At 45.8% G+C, this 17,441-nt stretch overlaps 1 protein-coding gene across 1 annotated transcript; it reads left to right on the top strand.

Moving 5' to 3' along the window:
• Positions 1 to 6,692: 6,692 nt before the first annotated feature.
• On the top strand, positions 6,693 to 15,447 carry PRDX3 (peroxiredoxin 3). The gene is made up of 7 exons (XM_082720281.1): positions 6,693 to 6,803; positions 8,129 to 8,264; positions 9,535 to 9,676; positions 10,660 to 10,795; positions 11,610 to 11,713; positions 13,965 to 14,130; positions 14,467 to 15,447. The coding sequence occupies exons 1-7, from the start codon at positions 6,768 to 6,770 to the stop codon at positions 14,518 to 14,520; spliced, it is 774 nt and encodes a 257-aa protein (XP_082576407.1). The 5' UTR covers positions 6,693 to 6,767; the 3' UTR covers positions 14,521 to 15,447.
• The last annotated feature ends 1,994 nt before the right edge of the window (positions 15,448 to 17,441 follow it).

Raw genomic sequence — 17,441 nt, 5'->3', positions numbered from 1 at the left:
GAAAGCCAAATAAAAAGATGTTTTTTTCCGGAACGAGTGTGGAAAGAACGTTCTGGCCACCACGCCGGCCACTGCTTATTCACTTGACAAATTTTTTTGAGCAGTTGCTATGAACCAGGCACTAGCCTGGCCCTTAGGACCACAACGGTGAGTAAGACAGGAGATCTATCCTCAAGAAGGTCACAGTATGGTTAAGACCTAGACAAGGCAACAAAGAATTCCAATGTGATATAACAAGAGCGAGGAGAACCAGAAAGGCCTGTGCTTGGTGCTTTCTCAGTGACTGGGAGATGGACGGGAGAGGAGGGAGGAAGGTTGGCCGGACAGCACTGATATTGGTGATTAAATACCAGCCATGGTAATCTTTTCATGGAATGAAGGACTAGACCGCTTACCGTTTCAGGGGAAGTCTCTGGCTGTAGCCTGGAATGGACGGAAAGCCACTCACTTTGTAGTTCTGAACAGACCATTGGAAGGTTCTTGTATAAAATTCCTTCTGGGCCTCTGGGCCAGAGACTCTAGGGTATTTCATTCCCTTTAGGATAAAAGAAATCAGGCTTGAGACAAACAGCAGCAGACAAGGGGGCCAGCATGTCCACTGGAAGATTCTTGGCTCTAATGGTCCCCAGCCAAAGAATCCCTGTGTCAACTTGAAGAAGGCTCGTTAACCACAGGCAGCTGCCTCAGCTTTCTGCTTGGAAAAGAAGCCATAAGCAGTGGGACTTCCTCTCCAGTGGCCAAAGACTCAAAAATTGTGCTGCTCTTTTGGGCTTCTGCTCAGTGTGAAGGAAACAGTAATACTTTGTTGAGCATCCTTAAGATGTCAACATGAAGCATGACTTTTGGAACGACTAAAATTTATGGAGATACAAATCACAAAATGTCTTAGCTTGATTCACATTAAGGGAAAAGGCAGAAAGACAGCTAGAAGGCAGTACATTCCAAAGATGGAAATTCAACTGTATATTAAAAAGAAAAGATAACAAATTTAAATACATACACACATACACTCACACAATGTAGACACGTAAGTCAATACAGTAGAAATTTACGCTTTCCATCTGACAAAGAGAACTTTTTTAAAAAAAGTTTTGTACCAAGCTATTGAATATCTAACAAGTAAGAAACAGAAATCTCCATCAGTCTCAGATATGAGCAAGATTTCTTCCTAATCAGAGCTGAAACTCATTTCAGGCGACAGGGGTCTGATAAGTATCTTACCATTATGGTCACCCTTATTCCTCAGAGTTAGCTTTAAAAGAAAAAAATAAATAAATAAACAACTCAAGGTCCCTCAAGTAAGAGTTAGGCAGAGACTCTGTTAAGCAGAGAAGATTGAGCCCCACTTAGCTGGGATGTGATTTGCCTTCTTACCTTCCTTGACTTCATGTCCCTCTAGCGTCCAGAAGAGCCTAATGTGAGGTATTTGGAGATCAGAGCTTGTGCAAAGCCTCGTTCTTCATTCTGGAATGAAAGGAAGAAGAGCAACTTCATCACTTTGAGAAAAACAGTGTATTCCAAGTCTGTGCCTGCTGTTGGAAAATGGAGCTCGTTTGCTTGTGAGCAAAACAATAACCCATATCTTTTAAAGCCTACCTGAGCCAGGTACCTCCCTAAGCATTTTGCTTGCACTGGCTCTCTCCACACAGCTAATGCTTTGAGGGAGATGTGATGATTATTCTTATTTTGCAGATGCAGAAACAGAAGTCTAGAAAAGTTAAGCCACTGATCTAGCCACCGGCGATGCTTGATGCCTAAGACACGTGCCCTACCCTCTAAGACCCTAAAGGACAAAAGGAAAATGTGATCCCATGTCCTGGTGGCTGCAAAGCCTGTGCCATTAACCATGAGAGCAGTGGTTTTTCAACTGGGGACGATTTAGTCCCCTGGGTGATATCTGGCAATGTCGGGAGACATTTTCGGTTGTCACATCTAAGTGGGTGCCTTTCCCTCACAAGTTCTGCAGGAAGACAGGAACAGACAAAACCTAGAAGAAAAAGTCTGAAAATAGAGTAGCAAGTCCCTACCGTGGTAACCATCAATGGCACAGGCAGAGTAACTAGAATTGCTCAGACAAAAGAGCCGAAAGAGGCAGCTGGGTGGCTCAGTGGGCGAAGTGTCTGACTTTGGCTCAGGTCACGATCGCAGGGTCCTGGGATCAGCCCCACATCAGGCTCTGTCTTCAGCGGGGAGTCTGCTTCTCCGTCTCCCTCTGCCCCTCTCTCCACTCATGCTCGCACGCTCTCTCTCTCGCGCTCTCTCTCAAATAAATCAAATCTTTTTTAAAAAGGGAGGGGGGCAGAACACATAAAAGGAGAGCAGTCCTGTCAGGCTCGGGAGCAGAGTATTTGGGGACATTTCACTAAGGATAGATGGCCAGCACTGGCCCGTGCTCTGACACAGACCACCTTTCTACAAGCATTTCCTGGGAAGCAACCATCCAGCACTTTATGCTCCAACAGATACAGCAGGAGGGGAGACAACATTGTGTGGAGAGGGGGTTCTGCAGTCAGCTTTTGGAGTTTAAATCCTGGCTCCGTCCCTTTGCAGTTGTGAGAATCTGAACAAATTACTAAACCTCCCTAAGCCTCAGTATCCCCACCTCTGAAATGGGGATGGTGAATTTAAAACAGTACCTATCTCACAGGGTTGCATGAAGATCCTATCAGTTACTGTATTCAGCCTAGATCTTGGCCCATTAAGTTCTCAATAATTGTTAGGACCGAAGGGACAAAGGTCACCAATTACTGCTATCTGCCATCTTTCCCTTTATCGTCCCCACTCCTCCCTCAAGGACAAAATCCATTGATTCTGATAACACTTTTTTCCTCTCTGAGACGCTTCTTGAGCTCTGTTTCTCTAAGCACTTTGCCTGGACTCTCTCATTTAACATAACAAGCACTTAGAGTACTCACTGTCTACCTGTTTACGGTGGTAAGCGCTTTAAAATTTAACTCACTTATTCCTCCCAACAACCCTTGGGGGAGGTATTAACATGACTCCCATTTTTCAGATGGAAGAACAGGCAAGGGGTAACTTCCCCCAAAGAATTAAGAGCTAAATGGCAGAGCTGGTGTTTGAACCCCAGCTGTCCGCTCTCAACCGTGATGCCCCTCTTATGCTCCTTAAAATGATGGCTCTTGGATTTTTGGTTTTCTACAATCTTTACTCTATGTTCCCTGGATACACGTGGACTTCCTTGGGAGGAGGGCCTGTATGATTCCCCCCAGAGATGCTTATTAACTGATTAAAATCCCATTGCTAATTGATGCAAATTCATCCAACACAGAAGGAACTGAAATAGGAAAGAAAATGCATTATTCCCAAGGCTAAAATGAGCTTGGGGCAAGGAGGATACAGAAACCACACTCGGAGCTGAATGGCAGCCCGAGGAGAATGAACAAATGGAAGACAGAAAGTAGTGTCACCTTCAAGCCTAAACAGGCCCCACCCAAAAAGATAGGACTAACTAAAGCTTCTAAACTTTAAAACTGAAGCCAAGATGAACAAGCCAAATCCTGAGGGAACAGCAGTCTGTTCTGCTGTTTGGTTTGCACTGTGATTTACATCATAGTGAACTTTAATTATGAATCCAACTGCCTATGTGTGGAAATCAAACCGCAGGTGCATAAAATAGGAGAGAGAGGTGCCCTCCAAAATGCTAGAGAAAAGGAGAGGTGGCCAGTAAAGGGCTATCGGTGTAAGGAACACGGAAAGAGAAAGCTCCCCCTCACCTTTGCCAGCTCACATACTGGCTGGTCGGGTGCGAGGCTGTTCTGGTTTCTAGTCCCACCTCCCCTTCTCGCCAGCTAGGTGACTTTGGGAAGGACTCTTTATCTCTCTAAAAGTCTCTGTTTTCTTGTCTACAAAATCACTGGGCTAGACCATAGCATCTTTTTGTTTCTATTGTTAGTCCCTACTTCTGTTTTTTAAATTGAGGTAACATTCACAAATCATAAAATTAACCATTCTAAAATGCACCATCCAGTGATATTAAGAACATTCACAATGTTGGGCAATCGCCACTTCTATGCAGTTTCAAATCATTTTTGTCACTCCCAAAAGAAAACCCTGCACTCATTAAGTGATCAGTCCCCCTGCCTCCTCCTCACAGCACTTGGCAATCTGTTTCTATGGCTTTAACTATTCTACATATTTCGTCTGAAAGGAATCATACATTTGGTCTTTTGGATCTGGCTTCTTTTACTCAGCATAATGTATTTTTTAGTTCATCCATATTACAGCATGTTGCAATCCTTCGTCCCTTTTTATGGCTAAATAATACTCCTTTTCTGACTACACTATGATTTTGAGCTCCAACATTATGATTGCCTTTCCTTTTCAAACATCTGTTCACAAACACATTATGAACACGAATTAAACACAAGGCAAGTATTAAGGGGAAATGACTGAGAAATGTGTAACTCCTTGCTATAATTGGACTATGACATTTAAAAGTACCCAGATCTGGGGTGCCTGGGTGGCTCAGTGGGTTAAGCTGCTGCCTTTGGCTCAGGTCATGATCTCAGGGTCCTGGGATGGAGTCCCACATTGGGCTCTCTGCTCAGCAGGGGGCCTGCTTCCCTTCCTCTCTCTCTGCCTGCCTCTCTGCCTACTTGTGATCTCTCTGTCAAATAAATAAATAAGATCTTTAAAAAAAAATAATAAAAATACCCAAATCATAAGTGTACAGCTACATGAATGCTCACAAAGTAAATACTTTACAAAGTAAATAACTTTAAATTAAAAAAATTTTTTTTAAAGATATTTATTTATTTATTTATTTGACAGAGATTATAAGTAGCAGAAAGGCAGTCAGAGAGAGGAGGAAGCAGGCTCCCCGCTGAGCAGAGAGCCCGATGTGGGGCTCGATCCCAGGACCCTGGGACCATGATCTGAGCCAAAGGCAAAGGCTTTAACCCACTGAGCCACCAAGGCACCCCACAAAGTAAATAACTTTAAGCAAGGTCAACAGATAAAATATTACTTGCACCCGGTTCTTGTCTTCTCATTACCCTCTCCCAATTCTTGTTTTCTCAAGGTCACCAGCATTCTGACTTCAAACACTATACATTAGTTTTTCCTGGTTTTGAACTTCATATAAATTGAACCATATGGTGTCTACTTTTTCATGTCTGGCTTCTTTCGCCCAATACCATGTTTGTGAAACTCATTCACCTTGTTGCCTGTCATGCATTCATTCTCATTGTTGTACAATGTTCATAATATCCTAATTTATTCAGCCATTCTATGATAGGTGGACATTTGTGTAGTTTTATCTCTGTGCTATTATAATACTGTTGCTATGAACATTCTAGCCTATGTCTTTTGATATACTGACGTACACACATCTCTGGGGCATATGCTTAGGATTGAAGTTATTTGAGTCATATATTCAGTTTTACTAAATGCTGACATGAATTTTCCAAAATGGTCAGACCGTTTTAGATTCCAGTCTCTTGCTTCTAAGGTAGTCCTTTCCGAAGCATGGGGTTGGTACCCAGTGCTGTACTAGTAGTGCATGAAAGGATTGATGTGAGGAGCAAAATAAATAAGTCCCAAAGTGAGAAAATTATTACCCTTTCAACGCTTTTTAAGTGCTTCTGATTACATAAAGAGAACCCCACCTGATACCAGGATGCTGCTAGCCACCCCTCTGTCTCCCTTTTAACAAAGTCTCAGATTTTGAGCAACTGTATCTAATTGATATTTAGTAACACTTTGTTTTAATGTATTTTAAAATTTTATTTATTTATTTATGTATCAGTGAGGGAGCATAAGCACAAGCAGGGGGAGCAGCAGGTGGAAGGAGACGCAGCTCTCTGCTGAGCAAGGAGCCCCAGGCAGGACTCAATCCCAGGACATGAGGATCCGAGCCAAAGGAGGACAATTAACCGATTGGGCATCCCTAACGTATTTAATTACTTTCTAGTCATAGCAAGTTACAGGGTTTTTCCATTTAAGTTACTTAACATTTTCTTTCAAATGAATTCATTTATGGTTTTCAAAAGTGAGTCAACTAAAAGAAAATAGCAAATAATATATGCAGACTCAAGAAACTATGTCGGTAGTGGAATGACTGGCGTCTGGAAAATACCTACTTAGAGTCTGCATTTACCGTAAGGCCCCCGTGTGATTTCTATCTGGGTTTGATGAGCTTACTTCAAAGTACCACGCTCAGCACTGAGCACTTGGCTTTACTAATCGACGGAAAACGGAATTTAAATCTGTCCCAAGTCTCCCAATTTGGGGAAGAGAGGCCAAAATTCAAGTACACACCATCCCAAAGATTTTCAGAACACCAAAAACTTGACATGTCTGACCCACTTGGCTTATTAACAGACAAAAATGGCATTACAATTAATTCCATTTCCTGCAGAATCCAGAAGGCTCTATCTGAGGCCTAAACAGTAAGAAAAACCTTTTGCAGATCGGGTAGAAACCGTCATCCACACACGTTAACCATAAAAGACTCCCCACCTGGATTAGCCCTTTCTAGGTTGGGGCGACAGTTAGAAACAAAGTGTTTTTTTCCTAAGCATTTCGTTACTTAGAAGCCGCAGCAGGACTTTTCTCCTCGGAAATGGGCCCGGGGCACCCGACAAATAAGTTGCCCGGACAAAAGTCCAGGCAAAAACGTGGAGACATTTTCCCGCCCCCGCTCCAGCCCAGGCCCCGCCCCCCAAGGCCCCGCCCCGTGCCCGCCCCCCGTGCGCCCCGCCTCCTCCTCTTCCCATCCAGTCCCGCGAATCTCGCGCGCACTGAAGATGGCGGCCGCGTTGGGAAGATTTCTCCGGGCTTCGGTGAGTGGCTGCCGGCAGGGGACAGGAGCGGAGACACAGTAGTGGCTCCGACACGTGCTTTCCAGACAGAATCCTGCTCCCTGCGGTCTAGGGGCCTTTCACGGTTCTTGGAGGGCACCAGCGGGTAACGGACCCAGGGGCCTCGCTTTTGGGGAATGCGCCTGCGCAGAACCGCCCCTCCCGTCGGTCCTCCGGATCGCTCCTCTCTCCAGGCCGGGGATCCGCAGTCCTCCCTCCACCTGGACACCTCGACCTGGAGGCAGGACCCCTGACCCCTGTTCCCTGTTCTGTAGCTACTCTATGGCCTTGGACACGTGACTTCACCTTTCCGAGCCTCCGTTTACTGTCCTCTCCCAAAGCTAGAAAGAAGGATGTCTGCAGCAAGGCTTTGCAGTAAGCATCCCCTCCCGGGTGGGCGGACACCAAAGTGATAAAGTGCACAGTGCGGCAGTGCAAAAGGCACCCCCCTCCTCCCATCCCCCAGGTCTGCCCCTCGCTCTCCTCCCGACGAAGCCGAGCACTCTCTTGGTCCCCTCTCTCTCCCCTTTCTCCTGGCGGGGTTGAACACATGCGCTTTCTTCTTCCTGAGTCATGCTGGACACTATAGTTGAGCAAACAGTACGGTTAAGCGCTGTACGGATTTTCCCAGAGGGTGAACTTTGCTCTACTTGTTTGCTTGTCTGCGGGGGCCATGTGTTTTCTGGGAAAACCTTGACATGATAGAACAGGCTGAGCAGATCAAGCTGGCAAAGGGCGTAAATACACAGGGCCCGGCCAAGTCCCCTTGGTTTTTGAACCCTCTGTGTTGTTCTTAAGAACATGGAGTCTTCATGGTCTTAGAATTCCCCTCTACCTAGCAGGGTTTTAAAAAATGTACATATTTTTAAAATAAAAGTTATATGCGTTTAAGCAGTGCAATGTGATTTGGTATAGACATAATGAAATGATTACTACACACTAACATCTCTTCACATAATTACCTTTTCTGTGTGTGACGAGTGTGCCTGAAGTCTGCTCTCTCAGCAAATACAGCATTATTAAGTACAGTCACCATGCCACTGCAGTAGATCTCCAGGCTTACTCATCCCACATGACTGCAGCTTTGTACGCTTTGACCAACATCTCCCCACTCCTCTCTTGGAGTCTTGAAGAAGGAAGCAGAAAGGAATGTTAAGAACATGGAGGTACATTCTGTACTCTTAGAGCCTGGGGGTTGGTGTTTGGTTCGCAGGAACAAGGAGAGTGGAGGCGACCAGTGGCCTAATGCCCCTTCCCCAGGGCCAGCCTGGAGGCTACTTCCTAATATAAAGTATTTCTCTTTCCAGATTGCCCGACATATGAGTGCTGTTCCTTGGGGCATCTTTGCCTCTGCAGCCCTCAGACCTGCTGCTTCCCAAAGAACATGCCTGACGAATGTATTGTGGTCTGGTTCTGGTCAAGCAAAATTCGCTTTTAGCACCAGTAAGTGTTGTGCCTTGGTTTGACCTAGGTAATATGAACCACCATCTCAGAACACGGGCCCTGAACCCTGGCTATCCATTAGACTCAATACCCATTAGCATTTGAAAATAAACCACTACCCCAGCTGCCCCGCTCCCCACCCCAGACAAGTCAATTTCTGAAGCAAGACCAGGACATCATTTTGTTTTGTTTTGTTTTTTAATCTAAATATAGTTGACATTGCAATTATTAGTTTTAGATGTACAACAAAGTGATTCAAGATTTATATATGTTAGGTGTTGACCTCCATGATAAACCTAGGTACCATCTGTCACCATACAAAGTTGTTAGGGTTTTATTAACCGTATTCACTGTGCTGTACCTTGCACTCTCCTGTCTGTCTGTAACTGGAAGTTCATACCTTTTAATCCTCTTATCAGTATATTTTAAAAGCTCACCGAATGATTCTAACCTCCAGTCAGGATTGAGAATGACTGAGGCAGACGGCCCCTGTATCGCATTTCTTTGTTGGTCACCAACACCACTACATCTTCCAACTCTTACCTGAAAATCTCCAGTGACTCCTCTATCTCATCTTTTAAGAACAAATTCTGTGGGGCGCCTGGGTAGCTCAGTTGGTTAAGCGGTTAAGGGTTTGCCTCCGCTCAGATCATGATTCCAGGGTCCTGGGATTGGGATTGAGCCCCAAGGTGCCACCAGCTCTGCTCAGCGGGGAGTTTGCTTCTTCCTCTGCCTTTCCCACAAGAAAACTTGTGTTTTCTCTCTCTCTCTCTCTCTCACACATAAATCTTTAAAAAATAATAACAAACTCTAGCCTGATATGTAAGGGCCCTCAGAGTGTGGCCTTCAGCTGTTCATGCTTTGTCTCTTATGCTTCCTTCCACACACACCTGCTCTGTTCTGTTCAGACTACCCCGGGCTGTTCCCCTCACCTGCCCTGTTCCCTCTTCCCTGTCCTGTCTGAACATGGCAAAATCTGAACCGTATTCAGAATCCGTCCCTAGACTCCTTTCCTCCTCGATTCTATCTTAATTTCGTCCCTGCCATCTTCTCGCATCATCTTTTTAGTCTTTTCAGTCCCCACAGTACTTTAAACTGGATTTGTGTACCATCTAGAACTATGGAAGGGGGGGATATTACGTAAGATGTAGAGTTGAACTGAACCCTTTAGTTAATTTATACTGCTAATTAATTACTGTGAGAGATTTGAATAAAGTCAGGTGTGTGATTTAGCAGATGATGAACTACACGTGTGTGTGACTTCCTTCAGGTTCCTCCTACCACGTTCCTGCCGTCACCCAGCATGCACCCTATTTTAAGGGCACCGCCGTTGTCAATGGAGAGTTCAAAGACCTAACCCTCGATGACTTTAAGGGAAAATATTTGGTACTTTTCTTCTATCCTTTGGACTTGTAAGTGTTAATTTCTGCGATGCTTTAATGTCATTTAAGGTCCCTGTTTCCGCCCTGACATTTCCTATCTCTGGCTGCTCTTCTGGCCAAGGGAAGGGTTCTTTTGGATCCTTTTATCACTGGTGGCCTTGCTGAGTACAGCCTGCATCTGCAGCTCATCTGATAAATTTAGAGGAGGGGGTGGCATTCTTTTTAGTGGGATAGGTTTTGACACGGCTTTGTTTTGTTTTGTTTTGTTTTAAAGATTTATTTATTTATTTAACAGGCAGAGATCACAAGTAGGCAGAGAGGCAGGCAGAGAGAGAGGAGGAAGCAGGCTTCCCGCTGAGCAGAGAGCCTGATGTGGGGCTCGATTCCAGGAACCTGAGATCATGACCTGAGCCAAAGGCAGAGGCTTTAACCCACTGAGCCACTCAGGCGCCCCAATGGCTTCGTTTTATGTACTCTGGAGCCATGGTTTCCATCAGCCAGTCCATAAGGAAGTTTTCACTGGCTTGAAGGAAAACAAGAAAAGTTAAGATAATAAAATGACTTTTCTCATAAAGCTGCTGCTTTATTCTCAGAATATGCCTCTTTTCCCTTGCCCACCCTCATATTTTGATATGATTCTTAAATGGAGAGGTGAGGGGGTCCCTGGGTGGCTCAGTCAGTTAAACATCTGCCTTTGGCTCAGGTCACAATCCCAGGGTCCTGGGATCAAACCTTGCATCAGGCTCCCTGTTCAGTGGGAAGCCTGCTTCTCTCATTGTTTCTCCCCATGCTCATGCTTTCTCTCTCTCTCTCCCTCTCTCTATCAAATAGATAAGTTTTTTTAAATAAAAATTTTTTTAAAAATGGAGAGGGGAGTCTGGTGAGGGTGGCTAACCGTTTTTGCCTTTTTCACCTTCAAGCAAGCTGAACTAGTTTTTAGGCTGCCTGTTGTTTAAATTTTAAATCCTTGCTTTTAAATTCTCTGATGGGAATTTCTGCCCATTTTTTCCTAGCACCTTTGTGTGTCCTACAGAAATTGTTGCTTTTAGCGACAAAGCCAATGAATTTCACGACGTGAACTGTGAAGTTGTTGCAGTTTCAGTGGATTCCCACTTTACCCATCTCGCCTGGGTCAACACACCAAGGAAGGTATAAACCTCAGTGGCCCTGCCTTTGCACCGAGGATCCTAAAAACTGAAAAGATCCCATAAAAGACTCATCTGGAAGTTATTAAAGCATGACTAGTCTGAAATGGGCTATTTGTAGCTCCTAAGCTCCTGGCAGATTCTGTCAAACTCTGTCCTTATCTCCCTTAACATTACCTGGATTTAGTGCCCACTACACTTGTGTTTTCCAGGTACAAACAGTAACGGAGAACAGGCTCAGAAGGTTGGGTGTGGGGACAGTTGGGGTTCGCTGCCTCCTCTCTCTTGGGTACCTTGTAGATCCCACATGCTCTGCATGGCTTGTGGGACGCTGGTTAGGTTCTCTGAGGTCACTCCTCTACATGACCACTATTCCTGCTGGAAAACACTTGGGAGAATCAAACTTTCCAGCCATGTTGCTGGTTTATCAATACCAATTTATTCAGTCTTTGTTATGCTTCCATTTTTATGATACAGAAGTTAATCTTCAAGTAAAAGAATACATCAAGAATTAGAAAAAGAAAGGTCTCCAGTGCTAGCTGGGTTTAAATCCTGCCTCTGTCCCCTTCTAGCTGTGACCTGGAACAAGTTACTTGATCTTGTGTGCCTCAGTTTCCATATGTGTAAGAGAGGCGATGTTCCAGGATGGTTGGGAGGAGGAAGGGAGTTAACAGAGTTAAGAGCAGTGCTCAGTCCACTGTTGGTTCTCAGTGGCTGCCACCTGTCGCCATTCTTGTTGGCCTCAGACATCAGTTTACTTGGCTGAGTACAGGGGGAGCACACAGTGTCACAGCCAGTCATGTTCGCATCTTTGTTAGAATGGCGGCTTGGGCCACATGAACATCGCACTCTTGTCAGATCTGAATAAACAGATTTCCCGAGACTATGGCGTGCTGTTGGAAGGCCCCGGAATTGCTCTGAGGTAAGATCTTGTTTCTTATAAACTTAAACTTGTTTTTTTATGTTCAGCATCATCCCACTTCTTAGAGGATTTTGAGAGCCCTCAGTAGAGTGTTTTGAAAACCAAAAAGCTTTCATTCACTTTAGCCTTTTGTAAGCACTGACGAGAGAGCCTCCTACGCATGTTGGCAGTCTCTGGATGGCTGAGACGTGTCTGACCCCTGTAGCGCCCTGTGTCTCCTTCCGAACACCAGTGTGTCTTGATGGTCGCACCATTGCGCTTGCCCGCACTGCCTGGGAGCTGCTCTCCTGGGAGGCCCGCTCCTGACATGTCCCGAGAAGGGGAAACTAGCAGATTGTAGGAGTCAGTGAGCTGGAATGGTGGAATGGGTGAGATCTTGTCCCAGCCCTGGAATCTGACCAGAGTTTGATTTTTGTTCTTTTTTTTAACTCACCTATTTATTTAACAGCTGTATGACTTTGGGCAAGTTACTGAATTTCTTTGAGTCCCAGTTTCCCATAACTAAAATGAGAATGGACCTCCCAGGTTGGTTGTGGGGACTAAGTAATTTAAGGCAGCCGAAGATTTTAGCACAGGTCCTAGTAGCCGTTATGACCTCTGTCCCAGAATGTCATTTCTGTCCTCGTTCATTCAGTGGCTAGATCTTTATTCCTTTGAGTGGGAAAGTTGTCTTTTTTTTTTTTTTTTAAAGATTTTATTTAATTATTTGACAGACAGAGATTACAAGTAGGCAGAGAGAGAGGAAGGGAAGCAGGTTCCCCACTGAGCAGAGAACCCAACTCGGGGCTCGATCCCAGGACCCTGGGATCATGACCTGAGCCGGGGGCAGAGGCTTTAACCCACTGAGCCACCCAGGTGCCCCAAAGCTGTCTATCTTTAACGGTCCCATATTCAAATACAACCTTCTGGGGGCCAGAGGGTGAGGGGATTAGACCTTAAGCCTTCCAGTGGTATCTTGAGTGAACCGGGGGTTGGTCAGAACTTGACCCCCAGGGAACAGCCAAGGACCCCACTCTGATGTGCCTCACAGTTTTGCTGGGGGCTGGCTTGAACCTGCTCACCTTCTCTTGTCACATCAACTCACTCTCCTCTGGCCTCCTTTCCTCCTTGATGACACCTGGACCTGTAGTTCTGGGAGCCACTTGGAGCTTGGGCCCCTTTTATTCTGGGAGATTCTGTCTTCCTTTAATACACTTAAAGCCCGACATTGACAAAGTTGGCAAGGGAAGGAGAAAAAGAGTGCTGGCTTTGGCCTCCCAGGACCCCCTTCCTTGTAGGTCTTGCTCATTTTGCCAGTACGTCCCTGCTGGTTTCACTGTTGGGATTGACAAGGGAAGGTAGCTGAGTCTGGTTTGGAAGATAAGCCTTGCTTTCCAGAGCCTGGGGGCCCAGCCCCGTCCCAGCTCCGTACCTGCACCCGCACTGTGGACTTCAGCTTGGCTCTGCTCTTGGTCGAGCTTGCAGCAGGACCCTTGAGCCTTAACGCCTAGACGCTCCCCTCCCCAACCCCCCCCCCACTTCCCCCCAGCCAGGCTCAGGGAGGAAGTGGCACCTTTTCACCTTGCCTTTTCTCTCACTTGCACTTTCTCTGCATAATTAACACTTGGAATGCCACACCGTTTTAAGTCGGACTGTTAAAACCTGTGGTTGAAACATCTGCGTGTGTCATGTAACCCCAGCACTTGTGCGGAAGATGAACACAGACCACAGGCCAGGTCTTCTCATTATGCTGCTGCCAAGTGTTAAATAGTCTCAGTTTGTCCTTTAGGGTTATGCTCTGCCTAAACTTAAGGCCAATAAATTCTGCAAAGATTTCCCCAGGGGATTTTTTTCCCTCCATTTACCCAAGATTTCACTCATCTCATCAGTATTTACTGCATATAGATAAAGTATACCTCTGTTTCTTCCCCTCTGCCTCTGGTTTCTTGCCAGCATTTGATACAGCAGCCCAAAGAACACCCAAATCACTAATGAGTTAAAGAATTCTTTGCTCTCTGTGACTTTTAGACTCTGTGTAACTTTTCTCTGTGGGAAATACTGCCCGTTTTCCACGTTGGCCTGGTCCAGTCACCCCTGTGTGTGGTGCGTCATCAGTAAATGATAAGCTGTTAGTGTAACAAGGAAGGCCCCATGTTTAAGCATGTTTAAGTTTAATGCTTTATGGAGGAGAATTAAGGATCAAAGCGGGTAGAAGTTAGAGTTTGTCATTGTGGTGGCGCTCAGGTACTAATGGGGGTAAATCCTGATGCAGAGGCCTCTTCATCATTGACCCCAATGGCATCATCAAGCATTTGAGTGTCAACGATCTCCCCGTGGGCCGAAGTGTGGAAGAGACCCTCCGCCTGGTGAAGGCATTCCAGTTTGTGGAAACCCATGGAGAAGTCTGCCCAGCGAACTGGACCCCGGATTCTCCTACGGTAGGTTTCCTTTCCAAAAGCAGTGAGACCCCAGCACAGGGTCCCAGGCCCTCACTGCCTCCAGGGCTGCTGGCCTAGAGCACCTATAAGAGGAGCCCATCCTTGGAGCAAGGGTGCAGACGGGGTGCAAGTGGGTGAGGCTGCCGAGGGGCCGGTGTTGGGGCGGGACCCGGAATCAGGCAGGCTCTTGATGTAACCTTCATCCATCTTTTAAAGGAAATGGACCACGCTTCAAAAAGTTAAAGAACTTTGGATCAAAAACTGCAAGCTTTCAACTCATTTTTGAGACTGTTATCTTGAAGTCAGCTCCCTAATTAAATGTTTTTGCATTTTCAGATCAAGCCACATCCAACTGCTTCCAAAGAATACTTTGAGAAGGTGAATCAGTAGATCATCCTGTGTGAACCCACCTCTTCTCACGTCAGGAGAGAGCCACAGCTGGAACTCACTTTGAGCATTTCAAAGATGATTATTTATAGAAGACAAAACACCAATTATGCTTGTACTCTTAAGTAATACTCTAAATGTTTTGTTTTTGTAACATTGGCGGAGGCTTTTAAATGTCCTCACACACATAAAGCGTCCTTTATTGGTAACCTCCTGATGGCTGACTAGTTTATAGGATGCTGGTTCACCTGTTCCTTTGATTGTGTCTTCAGTGGGAAGAGCAAACATTCTTTGTTGGTCTTACTTGAACCTTTATGTACACCAGAATAGTACAACACATACCGAAGCTTCTGATCAAGGGTCCTGAAATTTCTTCTTAAATTTCTTTGTACTAAACTGAATTTTCTTTTAAGGTGACAAAGATCATACATAGTTTTAAGGTGTTAACATCAGTGGTCTAATTTAACTCTTCCAATGGATGTATGTGTACTTGAAACAAATGTGAATCATGTTTTTTAAAAAAAACACTCTGGGGGGCATCTGGGGAGCTCAGTGGGTTAAATCCTCTGCCTTGGGCTCAGGTCATGATCCCACGGTCTGGGTGGGGATCAAGCTCCGCAGGGAGCCTGCTTCCCTCTGTCTCTGCCTGCCTCTCAGCCTACTTGTGATCTCTGTCAAATAAATAAATAAATAAATCTTTAAAACAACCAAAAAAAACCACTCTGGCAAAGTGACTTCAGTGATCATGCATGTCTCTCTTCCCTGAGATTAAAATTTTTCTGTAGTTGTTAGCTGCATAGGGTCTATATACAATTCTGATATTGATTGGGTATAATTATAAAGGCTATTTATCAAATTGTATTTTGAAATCATTGTAATTCTTTTCTGAAATGCTCAATGTAAAGTATATAATAAACATATTTTAAAATATTTGCATGTATAATATCATTAATTGTTGGCTCAGCTTATATTACAGGGCTCTAGTTTTTCTTCTAATTTTATCAGCCAGCATTTTTGGAGCATTGAACTCAGGGCCCTCAAAAACAAGTAAGACACCGGCTCTACACCCAAAGAACTCAGGTTCCGGCAAGAGAGACAGAAGCATTTAATCGTTATTTCAGCAAATCCCGAGTGCTTGCCACACGCCCCATGCTGGAAGCACTAGGGTGAACAAGGAAAGACAACCTCCTTCCTTCATGCAGTTCCATTCTAGAGGGGGAAACCCAATAAATAGAATAAAAATACATAGAATGTCTGGAAGGGAAACAAACCGGAGCAAGGGCTAGAGCAGAGACTTGAACAAGCTACTAACTTCGGATTCTCTTCTAAGATGGGACGTGTAAGGAAGGTTTCAACAAGAGTCACATCAGCTTGTTCTAGGAGGATCACTGTGGCTCCTTTGTTAAGACTAGACCGTGAGGGTCCTAAGAAGAGTGGCAGGGCTGGATCTGTGACATGCTTGAGGGTAGAGCCAACAGAATAATATAGGTGTGCTAAACACTGGCACATGGGAGGCATTCCTGGGGCGGAAGAGGAACACCGAGGAAGGACACCTTACCCAGCTATGGGCATAGGGGAGAACTTCCTGGGAAAGGAGATGAACTCTGGAGGCTACAGAAAAGTGAGCCAGGTGAACTGAGCAAAAGAAGCTGTCAAGTTATGTTGGCCTGAAGAAAACCATGAGCTGGTTTCATGTCCCTGGAGGGGAAGGCAAGGCAAGGGATGAAGAGGCCAGCTGAGTATCAAAGGTCCAAACAACATTTTCAGTGGACCCAGTGTCATTAGGACTCACATGTTTTATCTCACTGAACCTCAACAAAACCTTAAAATAGGTACAATTATTGTCCTCATTTTACAAATGAGTAAATAGACCCACTGATATTGACTTGACCAGAACCATCCAACTAAGTAATGGGTGGTGCTGGGTCTTCAACCCAAGTCTTACGAGGACCCCTGAACTCCTTACACATCCAGGAACATGCATTCAACAAACACACACAACCCCCACCCACCACCTGCGGCTAGGTGAGGCAGCCGCAGGAGGAAGGCACGTGCCTCTTTTCTCTACAACCAGCCAGCCCCTGCTTGAGCTGGTATGAAAGGAAGGAACTGATCTGCCCCAGACAGCACTTTGCACTGTCTGCGGTGCCCTCATCACAGGCCAAGGCAGGGGCCCTCACTTTGAAAGGAACTGGACCTTGTTTAATTCTCTGGTTACTTTTTAAATTATCTTCTTCTTCTTCTTCTTTTTTAAGATTTACTCATTTATTTTCCAGCACAACCAGGAGGGTCAGAGGGAAGAGGTAGAGAATCCGAGCAGACTCCACACTGAGCGATAGCCAGGGGCAGGGCTTGATCCTTCTACCCTTAGATCACGACCTGAGCCAAACCAAGAGCCGGAGGCTCAACCCACCGCACAACCCAGGTACCTCTAAGTTCTCAACTTTTTTAAAATAAGAGGAACCACATTTTCAAATCTCACCGTGAAAATGAAGTAGCCAGCCCTGACTATCCCCAGTGCCCTCTGCTTCGGACGTGAAGGGCAACTGAAGATTTTCCACCATAATGTCCAAAAGGCAGGCGCACCTGTCATCTGGGTCAGATGCAGGTTCTCAGTAGGTCCTGTGATACGGGGATTCCCGTAGGTGACCCCACCCCCACTACCATCCCGACCCCAGGCTGGAAGCGGCCCAGCTACCCTAACGGGAGTTAAGGTCGGGAAGACTTGGTGGGTGGGAAGGTGGGCAGGCTCACGGGGACCGGAGCGGGGGTGGAGGCGTGGGATCTGGGGCGCTGGAGCCCCGGCGCGCGGTGACAGCGGGCAGCGGGAGTCCGGAGACCCGGCAGCGGGCACACAGGCGCGAGCGCAGGGCGCAGGCACGCGGCGACACGGAGCCGCCGGCGCGCAGGAAGCCGCCGCGGGG

Source organism: Mustela nivalis, assembly GCF_964662115.1.
Source record: "Mustela nivalis genome assembly, chromosome: 2".
In the NCBI taxonomy this organism is placed as follows: domain Eukaryota; kingdom Metazoa; phylum Chordata; class Mammalia; order Carnivora; family Mustelidae; genus Mustela; species Mustela nivalis.
This window is presented reverse-complemented; position numbering and strand designations above follow the sequence as displayed.

What these genes read in the sequence shown, in the direction of transcription:
- PRDX3 (XM_082720281.1), top strand. Translation starts at nt 6,768, where the DNA reads ATGGCGGCCGCGTTGGGAAGATTTCTCCGGGCTTCG. An exon ending in GGGTCAACACACCAAGGAAG is followed by an intron (nt 10,796 to 11,609) that starts GTATAAACCTCA and finishes CATCTTTGTTAG; the next exon opens with AATGGCGGCTTGGGCCACAT. An exon ending in GGACCCCGGATTCTCCTACG is followed by an intron (nt 14,131 to 14,466) that starts GTAGGTTTCCTT and finishes TTGCATTTTCAG; the next exon opens with ATCAAGCCACATCCAACTGC.